At 34.7% G+C, this 17581-nt stretch overlaps 1 protein-coding gene across 1 annotated transcript in view; it reads right to left on the reverse strand.

Annotated features, from left to right (window-relative positions):
- Positions 1-17581, reverse strand: part of LOC119076707 (tyrosine-protein phosphatase Lar-like) — a 130792-nt gene that overhangs the window by 4662 nt on the left and 108549 nt on the right. Inside the window, exon 8 of the mRNA XM_037184031.1 lies at positions 5831-5967. Within this exon, the coding sequence (XP_037039926.1) occupies positions 5831-5967 (137 nt within the window). The remainder of the gene's footprint in view (positions 1-5830; positions 5968-17581) is intronic.

Genomic DNA, 17581 nt, shown 5'->3' on the forward strand with positions numbered 1-17581 from the left:
GTGTTTGTGTGATGCATATTGCGTTTTTCCATTTTGTATGAATCGATGAAAAGTCGTTAACTCGTAAACTTCAGAACAAACAACAAGAATATGTCAACTTGACGAAAACATAATGCTCGTTTCAAGCTAATGTTTTGTGTGCACATGCACAATCTGTTCGAGAAGTTGACAGTCGTTCTACTCTGGTCACCTATCGCACTACAACTCTCAAATAAAGTTTAAACTTGTTGTTCAGAAGCTAACGTTTTCAGGCTCGACTATAGTACACCAAGCAAACGATAAAATTCTCCATATACAAAAAAACACATATTGTGTGTGTGTGTTTTCGTTCACGGATGAAAAGTTTTTCCTTCGCCACTCATAAATTAGTCAAAAACTTGGAGCAAAAATATATAAAGAAAGTGTGATTTATTACAGTTACGCTTTATGAAAGCACATTTTCTTCGGTTATTTTATTCGCACGTCATTGTTAATATTAATTGGTCCATCAAGACATATAACGTACTTAAAGAGGGAGAGTAAATTATCTTATAGAACTGGTGGTGAGAAGAAAAAAAAATGAAAGAATTTACTGATTAAGTTAAGATGTAGGTTCAAGAATGTGTAATTTGGATTGTGGGTTGAATAATATCTTGACACGCACACGTGTTCTACATAATTTTTACAAATTGCTTGAATATCTTTTTTTATTCGGCGATGTCTGGTGTTCATTTCCTTGAACAAGATGTTCAACTGGACTGTAATTATGTGAACAGTGTGTTCAACATTGCGTGCTAGGATTAATAGACCTATTATGTCATTATTTTCGTCTTTAACTTGATACGAGATGTTGACACGATTCCAGAAATTGAATTGTACAATTTAATGGAACTTCAGACTTAATTTGTCAATGAGATTGTTACTGAACGATGATAGGAGTGGATAATATTGAAGTTTAGTTGCTTTTTAAACCCGTCTTTCGGATGACTGAACTATAACTAACTGTATGTAATGGCGGTAGAGTACAGTGTTGGTACCGTCGAGGAAACATTTCAAATTAAATTGAATTAAATGGAATGGAATTTTGTTTTCAAACAAACAGGATAAGCAAAATTGCTGTTACACGTACAGTAATGCAGTAAACGGTGAAGGGGATTTAAACATGAAGTAACATTAGAGTTCACTCTGGCGTAGAATGCATTTGTGTGGATAAAATATTTCCGCGAAAACTTGGGAAACAACGAGTTGTATGTCTCTTTGTTACAACCACAGAACTATGTTAAGTTACTCTTATACTCTTTGTTTCCGTCCCTCTTATTGTCTTATTGTTTGTGCCAATCTAAAACGTCACAAGTGTAATCGGAGAACGTTTCTCAGTCCGATACCAATATTAGATTATGTCAGAGCTCATGTAAACGGCGATAGCTTAAATGCGATTTATTGTGAGTTACGTATAAAAACAAAGTTCCAAACAAGGATGTAATCTACCATTTATTGCCTGTCACATGAAAGATGTGTTGTCAGAATCAAAAGTTTTTTTTTTAAATGTCAGGTGAAAACCAAGGCACTGACAAAAAAAGATTTTATTACCTGTGTCAGGTAATTCGTGTCCAGGTAACTTTATTTTGCATATAAATTAGAGTTACCTGCATCAGGTATTTTTTATATAAGAAAAATCATTACCTGGACACAGGAAATATTTTATAATCTTTTTTTGCCCGTGTGCGGATATAATGTCACATAACCGAAGCAAATCGAATATTTTAGTATACGAGCAAGGTACAGAATTCTCCCTAGGAATAGAATGATCACATTACCTCCTACTATTACTGTACAATAATTATTGAACATGTCATCTTACATACTAATGAAATAAATATTTTGTACAAGAATGCAATACAAACAATACACGCCGAAGGGAACCCGACATGAAAGATGTGTTGTCTGAGTCGAAAGTTTATTTCAAATGTCATGTCAAAACCAAGGCACTGACAAAACAGATTTTAGAATAGCATGGATGGGAATACCCGGGAATACCTAATGACATTGTAATCTCAACTTTCTTCTGACACTTTATAACTTCTGTCTGTTTTTTTTTAAATATAAATTTGGGTTATTTTCGATATAAGTGAGGTGTTCCAAGGATGGTTCCTAAATTTTGGGATGCCAGATGATTGCTCTGGCACTTCCTAACTTCCATCGGTTTTTTTTCGATAGATTTGGGTTATTTTCGATATAAGAAAGGTGTTCCAAGGTTGGTTCCTAAATTTTGGCATGACAGATGATTTCTATGGTACTTCCTAAATTTTATCGGATTTCAATGGATTTGGGTTATTTTCGATAAAAGTGAGGTGTTCCAAGTGTTATAAATTCACTGAACCTTAAAAACACTTTACGAGATACTGTTTTACTCTCTCCTACATTTGCGAACAGGGCGAACAGACGGGAGGCCAAATGAATGAAAATGTATCTTAGACACCCGGAAAAGCGCTTTAAATACGAAGGTTGTATATGAAAACGGGGCATTCAATAAAAGTAACACAAGTCCCAAATTCAGTAGTTTTATTATTCGGAACACCAAGATTGGTTCTAGATTTTGGGATGCAGACTGATGTCTCTAGAACTTTTTAATTTCCACAAGGTTTTTTGATGTTGTCGAAATGACATACCTACAAAAGTGGTGATATCAGTCAAAAAACCCTTAAAGGGTAAATGTGACGCAAATCCTTTATCTTACTTACAAAATAACTGATATCGCTGAGTGTGATGCATTCTGCTCCTGGATGGATAAGTTTTATCAACAAAAAATTAACCAAAAAAAGTAAGAATGGAATTAAAACGGTAGAAAGCCGAATCACTTGCCACTTTCGCCTTCGGCTCAGCATACAAACTCCAGACTCTTCAAAACAACGATTTTCCGCACAAGTATGTAATCTACTATTCCCTAAGGAGGGAATGACCACATTACCTCCCTAGTACAGTATTTAAACTTCATTGTATGATATAATCGATGTTTGTGACATTCATCCGTCGGCAAACTCTACACCTATCAAAATAAAATTGATCCCTGATGTAATGCGTTCAATGTATCCGCTCTAGATGTGTAAAATAAATTAAATTGTTCCACTACTAAATTGCTTATCATCAGCAACATCTTTATGACAACACTGTACACATAAACACAAAAGCAGGATTATATCTCATATTAATATAAGCCACTATCAACTGTGCGGTTCGCACAATTATTATACGTCAGTGGCATATTTTTGTAATGAAGTTCTTCCTTATCAAAACAAAAAAAAAAGTTTTTTGGACAAATAAAAGGAAAATCCATTCGGTTGAAATTTCATTTATTATGAAAACCATAAAACTTTTGATGTATTACGAGACGAGCTTGGAAATGTGTGTGTGTGTGTGTGTGTGGGCCGAATCTACTTCACATAATTATGTTTTGTATTCAATTTCAACCTTTGGCCCCTAATTTTCTACCCTTAAATAACCGTAGAAAATTAATTTTTATTTATTTAATCAATTTTAAATTCCTTCAAGTCTATGATGTGTATGGCGCATATCTACCATATACCATATACACACAAAATGACGAGAGAGCCCATGGACACCTTCTGTTAACTCATCAAAATAACAATAAAACCAAATCGACTGCTAAAGCCTTGTTTTAATAAGAGTGTTACACAGCATCCCTTTAACTTAACCCATTATGACAAAGGTAAACATATTGTACAACCATCTCTAATGTAATAATACACCGAGCAGGAATTATATCCTGTAGTGAAACCTTGTGCACGATATAAATGATGGCTTGTATTCCTGTACCGAATGCTAAACGGAATATATTTCCAGCTGTGTGTACACTGGAAGAAAAATGTTAGGTTACCGAACAGTTCAGTCAGCTGTGACTGCGCGTGTGCAAATAATGTGTGTCCTTGTTATCCAGGATACCGGGAATATTTTTTTTCCGGAATGACCGGAAATGGACTGAAATCTTTACATGACCTGAAATCAGGAAATGACTGGAAATGGGAAAATGGATTGAAATCTGAAAATGACCAGAAATCGGAAAACGGAAAAATTTCCGGAAATCTGGAAGTGGACTAAAATCGAGAAATGACTAGAAATCGAGAAATTACCAAGAAACATAAAATCGGTTCTTGCAATCGAGATCAAAAATTGCTCGGAAAAACTAGAAAATCATAAACAGCTAGATCAGTGGGAAACAGGGGTCAGGAATTAAAATGATTAGATTAGAAAACAGGAAGCAAATCGAGATCTTTTGTACGAAAATAGGAAAAACGTCTTGTCATGAAACTGTAATAGCGATCGATCGAAAATTTGCAGCTTTGGAAAATCAGTAATTTTCTTCATTTCTGACAGGGTAAACTAGTACCTTTAGTTCTCTGTGCTCGCGTCATTTAAAAGAAACAGAATACTAACGTCTGGACATTTACTGAAAATTCCTTTTCGCTCGCTTCGCTCACGCTATTTTTCTTGATAAGTACATTTTCATTCACAAATTATTTCGATCGCTCCGCTCCCGCCTTTCTAATGATATGAAGAAAAACATTGTTTGTCATCATTACCAAAAAGGATGAAAGGAAGCCATATGTGTTCACCGAGGATTTACATTGGTATGCTACTTCAGTAAGATTTAAAATAAATATTCTTTACCGGGAAATACCAACATATTCACCGGGAAATCGTAACAGTTTTACCGGAAAATTTGGTCGAATTTTAGTGGATACCGGGAAAATTCGGTAAATAGGATTTGGATACCGGATAAAAAGCATTTACTTTACTATGGATGTAAAGTAACCTTTCCCTCCCTAGGGAAAAAGCTTTACATCGCTCGTAAAGTAATAGTACATTACTATACAAGTGAAGTAATTTGATATCTCGTATCCAGATGAGTAAAAGTATCCGAGGGCTTCAGCCCGAGGTACTTTTACTCATCGTGATACGAGATATCAAATTATTTCACGTGTAAAGTATGGCGTTTTACTTCACGAGCGAGGGAAAGGGTCTTCACTAGTGAGGGAAAGGCCACATTACCTCACTAGTAAAGTAATAAATATTATGCACGTATGACAAAGCGGTCGAGGCTTGCCGAGACGGCTTGTCATACGTGCATATTCTTTTTTATCGCATAAGCGAAAACGAGACAACAAGATATGCGAATGACATTTTGACAATTTACAGAAGTATAATGTTTGTTTATATATCCTAGGTGAATAATTTTTTCGGGGAATCACACAGCGTATGCGATAAAACATTATATTACACTTTACAATCGGGAAATAATTTGATCATGATGAGTAAACGTACCTTGGGCTGAAGTCCTCTGTCACTTCAGTACTATATTGTAATGTAGTAATGTATATTTGCACACGAGTGTTACCGAATGATCGTATTCTCTCGTCAAATTTGAACCTCGAAATTTCCGGAGCAAGGAACTTAAGCAAAGGATCTGATCTGATCTGATCTTATACTGATCATCTGTTTAAATGGAAAGGTGAACTCAGGAACGCAGTGATTTGATGACTCTTTCAGAAACATTGCCTACGATCCGAATAAATTCATGGCATGACTTCTCCTTCCATGAAAGTAGTTTTTTTTTTTAAAGTGTAGCTCATCTAAATACGAAGCTTAATAAGATATTCATTCAGATATATTACACATTACACAGTTAGCACAAGGGACTCAAAAATGTGTATACACATTTGCCGTCTGTATATTAATTCAAAACAACGTTGCCAGTTGCCATTTCAAACGGGAAAAAGGAGAAGAAGCAAAAAAAAAATTAACAAAATAAACATTTCCTTCCATCAAAACTTACCATTTAGTACGTGTACAGCCACAGTTGTTTTAGCAAAGTCACCCAGCGCGCAAGTATAATTTCCTGAATCGTGGCGGTTTGCATTTGCAATGTATAATCTGCTTAGGGCTCCGCCAGTATGCAAATCAGTTTTCACGCTGTAACAACATAAAAAATAATAAAATATAATTTTATTGTCGTAACATCATCTCTGTATAATTAAATTCAACATTTTATATGGATGGGATATAATATCACGAACGAGGGTTTTGTGTGACTCATGTATTTACGTAAGTGTACGATGTGCCATTATGTATACGAGACTAACAGACTAAATATATAATATATCGATGCTCTGAGATGATTATTCGTTAATGTGAACCGAACATTTTAACCCTTGACAGTTTCGTAATGGAAATGTGTAGTCTTATCGATCCTATTCTTTGCCGTACCTTCCTGACTGTATTTTTATTGTTGCTGATCTTCAAGCATAGGTCGACATAATACAGGAGTGCCGACTGATGTGTCGTCTCTTTGGCCAGCATGCTAGCATTTCGAAGATAGTACAACTTTTTATGAAATTGTTCGCTCAAATTATATTCACAAATTCGTCGTCTCACCCAGGCTTTCCTCGGTTCAGTACAGCTGCACTTTTTCGTTTGTGTAGTAGCCGATGATAACTCTATTCCAATTCATGTAATTGGCATATGGTATATTTTACGTCGTTGTAGATCTCGTTTAGAGTTTTTTGTAACTGTTAAACTGACCCTCCTCTGAGGAGGCTTCTCATAACTTTTGAATTTTGGTGGGTTTTCGTTTGTTTCTTTCATTTTATTTGTTCCACCACACAGAAATACTTCAATTCCATACGTACGTGTGAGTGAAACGACTCTCTTTACGCTACTTTTGTTGACAACATGTGATTCAATGTGAAAGAATTAAAACTTTAATTGTTTGAGTAAAAACTTATGTTGAGGTCTATTTACGTTTCCATTTTAACTGTGATCATTTCTAGGATTATTCAAGTATGGGTGGTGGCGACTACCTGGTGCGTTATAATGTGAGTCAATTCAGTTTTTTACTTGACTTTTCCTTTTTTTCCCTCCTATTACTAAACTCTATCGTTAACGTCTTTTTATGGTATTTTACGCTCGTTTTGTAGACGCGATCTTTTGGCATGTCGTTTATGTTTTTAACCTGTTACAGACGGAAAGCATCTGACCTGTATTATTATCGGGTCTATTACTTCAATCGATCAAAGTATTTTTAATCTCCTGATTTCAAATCTTGTACTTCAATTTTCTTAACATGCATTTTACTATATAAAGGACCATATTAGCCAGAACTTTTCTTTTTTTCTGTCTTCGTTCTCGATAACAGATGAATATCCTTAAGTTACATTCCATGGAGGAGATTATTTACATTGCATCACCTTGAGATATTTTTTCTCTCGAAAAAATCGAGAAAATTTCACGAAAATCAAGAAGGTTTTTCGATTTTACCAACTTTGAGAAAATTCAAGAAAAACCGGAGAATCTAGAAGATAAATAAATCGATACAGTCGGCGACTTTGAGATAAGTGACATATTTTAACAAATATGGTTGTAAGTCGTTAAACGGTTAAACTACGCCCATATTTCACCCGTATATACAAGCACATTTGTTTCTATAAGTGAATCAGATGACAAACATCTGAAACAAAATGATTCACTTGTTTGAAAGTCGCCGATTGTAATTTCTAAAAGAAAATGTAAATTGTTTTGTCGAATTTTCCTAATCGATTCCATCAAAATTTGTGAGAGTTCAAAAAATGCAACAAAAATCGAGAAAAACAAGATTTTTTTTCTCTAAAACAGGCAATGTATTGTCGATCTCAGCAACATACAATACTGTTCGTGTCTTTTCGGCCTTATGTATATACTCTTTTAAGGAAACTCTAAATCGAGGATTTTCTATTTATTTTGTAGACACCCTCGTATACGTGTACTTATCACATCTCGTAAAAACTACAGTGAATGGTAATGTGCTGTATTAAATAGATACTACGATACGCTGTACACTTTACTTTCGAGACTATACACGAATCGCGACCTATAAGAATTTTCGAAAATTTCAAATTCCTATGCAACGTGCAACGTAAATCTCATAATACAGCCCCAATTGTTGACTTCTCTAGGGGAACGATATTTCCACTTACTCTTTTTTCTTACAATTTTCACAACGAATGCCAGCGTGTATACACAAGCATATAGCTTTATGTAAACACTTTTATGGACGTCAAAAGCAAACAAAATAAAACTTTATGTTGCAAACAATATGAGACATGAAAATATAAAAATCCTATTTATGCATTATACCATTATGGAACGACGACAGTGTTTGTTGAGCGAAAAAATTTTCATTAAAAAAATCTTTGTCTTGTTCACTTCACAGCCGTCTATGTGATGAGCCAACCCTTTTCGATAGTATAATACGGTAAGTGATTATGTCGGTGATCATAATCGGAAAGCGAACGGAAAATTGTAAATGCATCGATTATATGCAAAATAGTCTTTGTTAAGAGTAAAGCACAGTGTAGCTGCGCTAATATAGATGGAAAAAAATAGTTTTACATGCTAGATCTGTTGAAAAGCGTACTTTTCATGTGTCAAGCACTTCTTTTGACGCCCTCAGCATGTAAAATCGATTACATAAATCGGGATAAAATTGAAAAGTCTCGTTTTAGTGTGTTTATTGACCTCGGTTTCGCCTCGGATCAAAAAAATCACACTAAAGCTCTTCTTTACATCGCCTTACAGTCCTTTATAACGTTTGACAAAGTCGATTTAAACTTTTCTGTTGATTCTTCGTAAACTCTAGATTTTATACTCAAGTTTTTGTTTGGATTCGTTGGCTATACAATCATAAAGCAAGCACACGACACGAACCGCATGTTTGTATATAAATTTTAAAAAGTTACAATAACAGAAATATGCCAAACGAATAAAACTGAAACTGATTTGTTATGCGATCTGTGTTTTACAATTTGTTTGTTTTATGGCATGGGCTACCGTTTTTTTTTGTCCGTTATATTCCGTAAAAAAGACGAACATTGCGAGACAAAAATGATATTTTGATATTTTTGTTTACTTTCCAGCGTCATTTTAATGTTTCTTTAATCTTTATTGTAATTTTGCCGTTAAATTCGTTTCACGTTTTGTCAACAAAGTTATTGCATAATCCTAGTTTAATTAACATGGATTATGGAACTGTTCAGAAACACTGAAGAGCGTCGAGATTGTAATGGGATATGCTCATAACGGATGCGGATAATTAAAAAATAAATTCTTTAATTAGTTACTTTGAAATGGATGTAGAACCATTGTACAAAGGATGAAATAGGATGGGAATTTGAAAAGCGAATTTTAAATCTCGACGTTTGTTGTACAGTGCACTGCACACATAGTCGTTTTGTCTATGCAATTAAAATAGTTTCATGGAATTCTTTAGAGCTATGAAGATAATTTTTGGCATTTATATGAAATTTTTGTTGTTTAACAGAGGAGAGAGACATAGAAAGATATATGGAGAGAGAGAGAGAGAGAGAAGTCGTCGGTAGTGTTATAACTTAATTTTTGTAGAGTAATTAAAAAGTAGTGTGATGGTGGGCGCGTAATCCTGTTAATTATTTTACTTAGTTGCAGTTAAATTACAAACTAATTGAATATCGGTGTGCTGAGGAAAGCGACTATTATATCTCATTTTTCTAATGACTTACGACTCTTCCAAAAACTCGTTAGCATACTAGGTACCTGTATATCTGGATATGGATTACGGGATCAATTCTCTTTCTTCTATTCTTTGTCAACTCTACCGATAGAGTGCGATTCACTATATCACTGAAGAGTGTCACTGTAACAAAGCCAATGTCAACAGAAAAATATTTAATTTCTTACTCGACGGATTTTAGTCAAATAAAATGTCGTCGTATGGTATAGCACATGACCTTAGGCTTCCGGAACAGTTTTTCAATCGACGTAGCCCTATATTTTTTTGGAGAAAAGGATTTGAGAAAACATTCGCTATCGTTGCGTCATATCCTTTTTTAAGATTCTTATCGCCAAACCGATATAGGACCGATTTATATACATATAATTGCTGTTTTAGAGTCCTGAGGTCATTCCATTTTATTTGACTGAAATCCGTCGAGTAAAATATTATTTTTCTGATGACACCGGGTTTGTCGCAGCGACATCGTCTAGTGAATCATACTCTATCCTATCGGTAGAGTTGACATATAATGGAGGAAAGAGAATTGATCCACAATTCCTCTCCTGCTGACATTTGTCATTCATTAGTTTTAAAATTTTAAGAATTAATTCTGGAAATGGAAACTTTTTCGATTTTTCGTTCGAAACGCAATGACGCATAGTAAAATTAATGCTCCGGTAAAATCTGTGCATTGGAAAAAATTTATCGATGGGAAATTGTTGCATATGGTGGGTGGGTTTAAAAACATGCTATTTAGGTTTACAAAAAAAAATTATAAATAAAATGTCTATCTGGACATTCACGGACACCATTAAGAGCTCTTCTGAAAAATAATTAAATTTGTGCTTGGCGGATTTTAGTCAAATATCAGTCAGCAGTAACAGTAATTAGTATTTGAATCGGTCAAATATTACCGCGATGAATGTTCCGGAGTTTCGGAGATCATGCACTATGTACTGACATTAAATTGGACTAAGATCCGTCGAGTAAAAATGTTATTAATTTTCGGTCGTCAGTATATGGTCACCAGGCTATTGCAACGACATCTTGCTTCAAATAGCGAAGCGGCTGCAAAATAGAAAAGGAGAATAGTTTAAGAAGACTCATCACGTAATATCGATATACCGGTGTTATGATAGCAAAATGAATTAGAAGATTTTGTATCAATCTCTTGAAAATACTTGAATAGAAAAAAGTAGGTAGCAGACTCGATAGTCAATAATCATATTTATGGTTTACTCGCAGCGTGTGAACTTCACATTGTGAAGCATGTAAATGGACAGCGCCAAGGTAAATACAGTGAGGAGGTAATGCCAATGACATCTTTTTTTTTAATGGTTGACTACGATTTACTTGTATTTCACAAAAATATTTTCGCTATCACACAACAGATGGCCCGACTTTCTATTCCATTTTTTGCTTTCAACGAATGGATGAGATGACGTTTGTATCGAACTTTCGTGCCACCGCACTCTAATTCGGTTATATATGGCATTACCTCCTCACTATATTTACCTTGGACAGCGCAAAGTCATATTCTGAAAACAGTTCACACACCGAAAATATATATTTACATCACAAGAAGCAAACACACAGCATTCCTGAAGGAATACACCCAGAAAAAGAAAATTCAGACAATACTCCGGATATCAGAGAGATTCTAATATGACGACGGGGTCGTTTCGACGGATAGAGGGAATATGTCGACTGATTTTGAAATTGGTTGAGAGAAAATGTATTGAATTCTCTCTCAAAAACCCAACTGTCATTCGACATATTCCCTCTACCGTCGAAACGACCCAGTCGTCATATTAGCATCTCTCTGCCGGATATGTGTAAAATTTCTCGGATTTCTCGGTATATGATACATGGGCACTGTTTTCTATACTTGAGACATATTGAAAACGTAGTATACACTAAAATGTATAATAACTACTGTCAACTGTTAATATGGTGTATCTTGTAAGTGAATTCAATAAAATTCATATTTTTAAATCGTCAAAGCGAAATACGTCTCGCACGTATTATATTCGAGCCTGCTTTATAACTACTTTACCACACTTTTTAACAGGGGGCACGAATGATATACGCATAGCACGTAGGAAATTTCGCTCAGTGTACATGCTTTAAAAAAATATTTTCTCAAGTTATACGAATTCACAGGCAGTTGGATTGTGTGGTTTGATGTGTGACATGCAGAATTATTGACGCGTCATGATACGAAAGACACAAAACAAAAAACGCAAAGCTCCACCGTATGCATTCAAAAGTAATAGATCGTTTTCGTGCCGCGGAATGTTTGAAAGTAACTTTGAACGTCATACAATTCACCTTCCATAAAACAGAGCTTTCGCATAACTGTCGGCCCGTGATTTCGTGTGTTTTCGATATTACGACGTGAGTAAAAAGGCACACCAGGCTCATCACACTGTCTACATCACAATCGTGATGACAGAGTACAGTTAGCATGTACTGTGAACGGTCACGTGGTGGATTGGTTCTGTTCCGTGTTTGTTTTTCACGTAATGCTAAATTTGGTCAAAAGTTGTCAACAAGATTAAAAGTACTATTATTAAAGACGCAAGCGACAAATATCTTAATTATGTCTGGAGGACCCAATTAGGTTTACAAAACTTGAGTGAGAAAACGATGCCATGTACAAAGGAAGCCCGGCATCATATATGTTGTTTTGATTAAACATTCGAAACATCGAAACATCACATCATTGTAATGTATATTCATGATTCGCCTAATAGATGCAAAGCATACATTTCAAACATCATTAACAATATTTGTATATATATAACATCCCCGGAGGATGTTTGTGCTGATATAACAGTGTATTCCGTTTTCAATGTATCCATTTAAAAGATAAAAAAGCAGATCGATTTTTGCGTTGCCTTCAATTTTGTCCAATGATTTTCGAAATAATAATGATTCGAATTTGGAAACGATTTCATGCGAAAAAAAAACGAATTTGAAAAGATAACAATTTCCAACGGCCTCACAATTTACTGTGTGTATTTTAAATCTTCTTTTTGTTTCTTTTTTTTCGGATGTAACATAGGAACAAAACAAAGCGTATACCAGCTTCGTATATCCTCAATATTTGATTTGAAGTGAAAAGAAAATGCACTCATCCGTGATACGTTGCATTTTTGTAATCTCTGTAAACTTTAAACAGAAAGCAAACAACGTTGAGATTTGCACCCAGTGCCAATACACTCTTACACTGCCTACAAATATTCTCCCCAAGGGTACTATTTGCACTGACTGCCAATAGGGCTCGAAAGGGAGCGCATGAAACTGTTATGGGTATTTTTTCGTTTACTGACGTAACGTGACGAAAACGGATAAAATGTAACGTTACCATCAGTACCAAAAACTTAAAGTTGCAGTCCGTAACGGTATCGAGGTTGTACGACACCAGTAACGGTATTAACATACTGAACGATTTTTAGGAAGAGATATGGTAACGTTACAAATTGTAAGGAAAACACAAAAAATCCAAACGGTAACGTTACAACTTGGAAGCTTTGGTATAAAATATCAGTCAAATAACCCTTAAAGGTGATGCAAGTTCTTAATATCGCTGATCGTGACGCATTGTGCGCCGTACACAAAAGTTTGATTGACCCAAAAACGTTTGAATAAAAATTTTACAAAAAGAAATTTGCGTCAGAAGTGGTAGACGATTCGGCTTTCTTCGAGGCTTTCTTCCGTTTTAACTCTTTCAGTACATTTTTTTAACCATTTTTCTAAAAATAGTTTCCTCAACATCTACCACTTGTTTATTTTTGTAAAATTTTTGTTCACAAATTTTTTGGGTCAATTTTTTGTTGATACAACTTTTGCGTACGGCGACCAATGCGTCTCGCTCAGCGATATCAGTTACTTGTCAAAGCGTTCAATTTTTGTCTCCGTTTTACTTCCGTTTTACTTCCGTTTACGTAAATCATTCCTCTTTCCAATTGTTAAAAACGATCTGTTAAGTAAATTAAGCCAAAACTGAGGCAAAACGGAACGTTTTTTAGACCCGTACGAAGTGCTGGGGTCTTAGGTTTACGTATACGTTTGTAACACGTCGAATTGGACTCCCTGAGTAAGGGGAAACCTATTGTGGTTGTCTAGAGATGCCAAATCCGCGAAAAAAAAATGTCCGTCTGTCCGTCCGCCTGTCTGCACGATAACTTGAGTAAAACGCATCCGATTTTGAAAATTCTTTTTTTTCCCGTTTGGTAATGTCAAAAGACAGGCTAAGTTCGAAGATGAGTGATTTTGGATCGACCCCTCCAGAGCTGTGGCCCAATAAGTGCTTTACGGTTTTTCAAAGATATCTCCGGACATTTAAACGTTAAACTTGTAAGTGATACGTCAAATAAAAGGTATTTACAATACCGATCGACAAAAGAAAAGTTTATGGAAATCGGATGACCGACTCGTGAGTTAGACCCCTTGGTGTGGAACAGGCACAGGGCGGCAAACAGTTTTTGCTTGTAGGTCGGCCACATTTGAACATATTTCGTCTGTTTTAGCTTTATTAGATAGGTATTGACCGTACCAATCAGGGAAAAAAAGTTTATGAAATTATGTTCTCCGGAGCGTGAGCTAGGTCTCTTGGAGTGAGCTCTTATCTGGCTACTCGGAAGTACAGTGAACGTGGTGTATTTTGACAATATCTCGAGTAAATTTTGACCGAATTTCATGAATTTTTTTTTGTTTAAAAGGTATTAACGAATGTAAAGCGTCGGTACTATTTCCGGTCTCCTAACAAAATGGCTGCCGGCGGCCATATTGGATTTTAGTAAAATAGAAATATCTTGGGAAAAATGATACTCTGTTAACATGGAAATAATTTGTTATGTGTGTGGGATTTCAGGGATTCCATATACGGACATCTATATATACCTATATACAGCTATATTGAGCTATATACAGGCATATAGAGCTATATAATAGCATATATTTATCTGTGAAATGTTTATTTATAGTGAAATATAGTTAAATATAGCGGTATATAGCTGTTTAAATAGGAATTTATGAAATTTGACTTCGTACGGGGCTGTCTATATTGCCTCCGGCAATTTAATTGTATATGATAACAAGGCAAAGAGTGGATAATGTAAGTGATTTAAAAGGAAGAATAGTTTTTCAGCAGAGAAGAAAATGAAGTAAGAGAAATGAAGAGTTTCAAATTAAAGGCTTTTGATACGAATAGGTGTTTCGTACGGGTCGGCGTTAGCTATGTTTATTACTGCGATTGCAGTTTTAAGTTTGGTTTCTACTAACAAAAAGTACTCCGTGTGAGAGCCGTGAGAGAGCAAGCTGTCAAGTAAACAAAGCAAAAATTGGAAAAATGCAATTTTGTCTCTCACACGGAGTAGTTTTTTGGTAAGTCGAAATCAAGCCTTAAGCCTCATGCCGTTTTGGATCCGTTTATTTGGTTCGTTTTTAACAATAAGAAAGAGACGTGATTTATATTACGTAAACGGAGATAAAACGGAATGTTTTTTTAGACTGTGTGGGTAGTTCATGCCTCCAAATTACCACAATCGAAGTTATTTTATTCGTTTTTCGTTGATATATTGTGACGTTGCATTTTATGAACTTTGCAATGAATTGCTAGTGGAACGATGCAATGGTTGTATGTTTGCAACAGATATTTGTTTACCGAGTGGACAAAACTGGAAAGTTAATGGTGTATTATATTCGACCGATTGAAAAATTCAATTTTACCGATAAAAAAAATAAACTGCCGATAAAGTCACTAAAATCCCGGAAATTCTTAACGAAATACAATTATTTCCAAAGAAATACTGTTTTGCTATTCGAATTTTGTTGTTTTTAGTGACTTTGAAAATGATTTATTAAAAGTTTTAACTTTTTTTGGCAATTTAAATTTTTTTTGTTTGGAACCTAATTGTTTTTAAGAAGATGTTGCAGTTTTTTTTCTCGAAAAACCGCGTTACTCATTTTTTAAGTAGAGTCTTCACGTTATCCTAACGTTACAATCTAAAAAAAAGGGTCTCGCCATGCTCAAATCAAAATAAATCGGTAAATTAAAGTTTAAAACATAGACCAAACGGACCATTACATATTGTAGTTGCAGCGGATTTTGCTATTATAAAATGAAAAGTTTTTCCCACGCAACAGCTGCTGGTAATTGTTATGGATGAAAAAAGTTTATCTGTTCGGATGGATCCGATGAAAGAAAATTGAATTTCTCTCAATTGTCAATTAAATCGATTCAAGATGCTAAATAAGAAATGAAAATTGAAAGCCATTCCGACCATCATTCCTTCAACACTCAATTTTTCACGTTATTTCTTTTTTACGTTTCAGTTTTATGAACATCGTAATAATCTGTCGTAAAAGGAGTATTTATTGTCGAAAACGATAGACCACACTGTGTGTTGTTGACGATCGGAAGGCATAAAAAAATCCCAGAAAATTTAATATAAAATTTTTTTATTGATTTTTTTTTTCATCATTCGTCTAGTAACGGTATTACGACTCTTCCGGTTTAAAAAAATATTTATATTTTAAGATAATAACGCAATTTTCTTTGACGACAACAATGTTGTGTTTACGACTTTGTCATCAGCAGGATGTAATAGATTTTCTCCTACTTACGAGACAAAGCCGAGGTTGATAACATGTCGCTAGCGAAACATACACATTTGAACACGAAACTTATTCCTATAATATATTAAATACGGAAGCGAATCCACGCGTTTAGTGGAGTCGTACATAGCGCTACTAGAGATGGTAGACGTTCAAAATTATCGGTAGTATCAATCGAAAGGAATTATCGATAATCGATTAATCATATTATCAAAATATCGAAATTCGATAATTATTAAAATATCGATATTTTGATATTTATATGAAAATTCATGATATATCGGAACATATCGATAAATATCGGATTTTCGGAGCGAAATATCGATATATCGAATTATCGATATCTTGATAATTATCAAAATATCAATAATTATCGATTACAGTTTTTAACATTCAAAAGTATCGACATATTATACATTTCTTATTTTGCTTACTTCTCTCATTTCTCCAAACACTCGTTATGGAGAAATGAGAGAAGTTGGAGAAATAGGAAATGTATAATATGTCGATACTTTTGAATGTTAAAAACTGTATCGATTTTTTTTGTTGACAATTTTCGATAAAAAAAAGTCGATAATGATCGATTATCAATAATCGATCATTATCGATAATTATTATCATTATCCGCTACATAAAAAAGCGGTCAAATCCGATATTTTAACATTTTTGTATGGAAATTCACATATAAACGTTGATAAGAACCAGATTTCACTAGGTTTGCATCTTTTATGGAGTTTATGGAGTTTATGGAGTTGGACAACGGCAGTCACAGAGAACGGACGTGTTTATGCGTTGCTCTCTAAAAGTGTTTCTTTTGTGTGGCTGTGTGTGAATTCATTTTCGATTTTGTCTAATTTCTGTGCCAACTTTTACGGCTTTGGTGTTTTTATTTTGCTGTAATGTTTAAATGGTGAAATTATTTTAAAGGTTTTATTAACGAAGTCAAAGTGTTGTTCTCGTAGGTCATTTTCTCTTTGATCAATAAAGTCGTTCTCGCCTCATTGTGCGATATCAACAATTGTGTTATTTCCTTTGTTATTTAACATGTGCTTCGTGGCGTCGGTTTACGGATTAACAATCGACTCTACCAGAAGCTAATGCTAAATTACGTGCTCGATTAATGTACGAAAATGACACATTGCCGTATGGCATCTGGCAGTCAATTTTAGTGCAGGTAAGGTACAAACGCTTCGGGTTCTCATTTGACACCCCAAAACCACATAGCAAATTTTTACAAATTTGCTGTGGTACAATCCCAAGATACAGAAACTATCTTGTACTCCAAAATGACCGCGAGGTTTAACAGATCTATTGATTGATACGTTGTATGGATGTCAAGGGATATGACGAAATACGAATCATTCAGACGCTACAACAACCTGCAACGCCAGAACGAGT

This window comes from Bradysia coprophila, chromosome II (assembly GCF_014529535.1).
Source record: "Bradysia coprophila strain Holo2 chromosome II, BU_Bcop_v1, whole genome shotgun sequence".
Taxonomy (NCBI): domain Eukaryota; kingdom Metazoa; phylum Arthropoda; class Insecta; order Diptera; family Sciaridae; genus Bradysia; species Bradysia coprophila.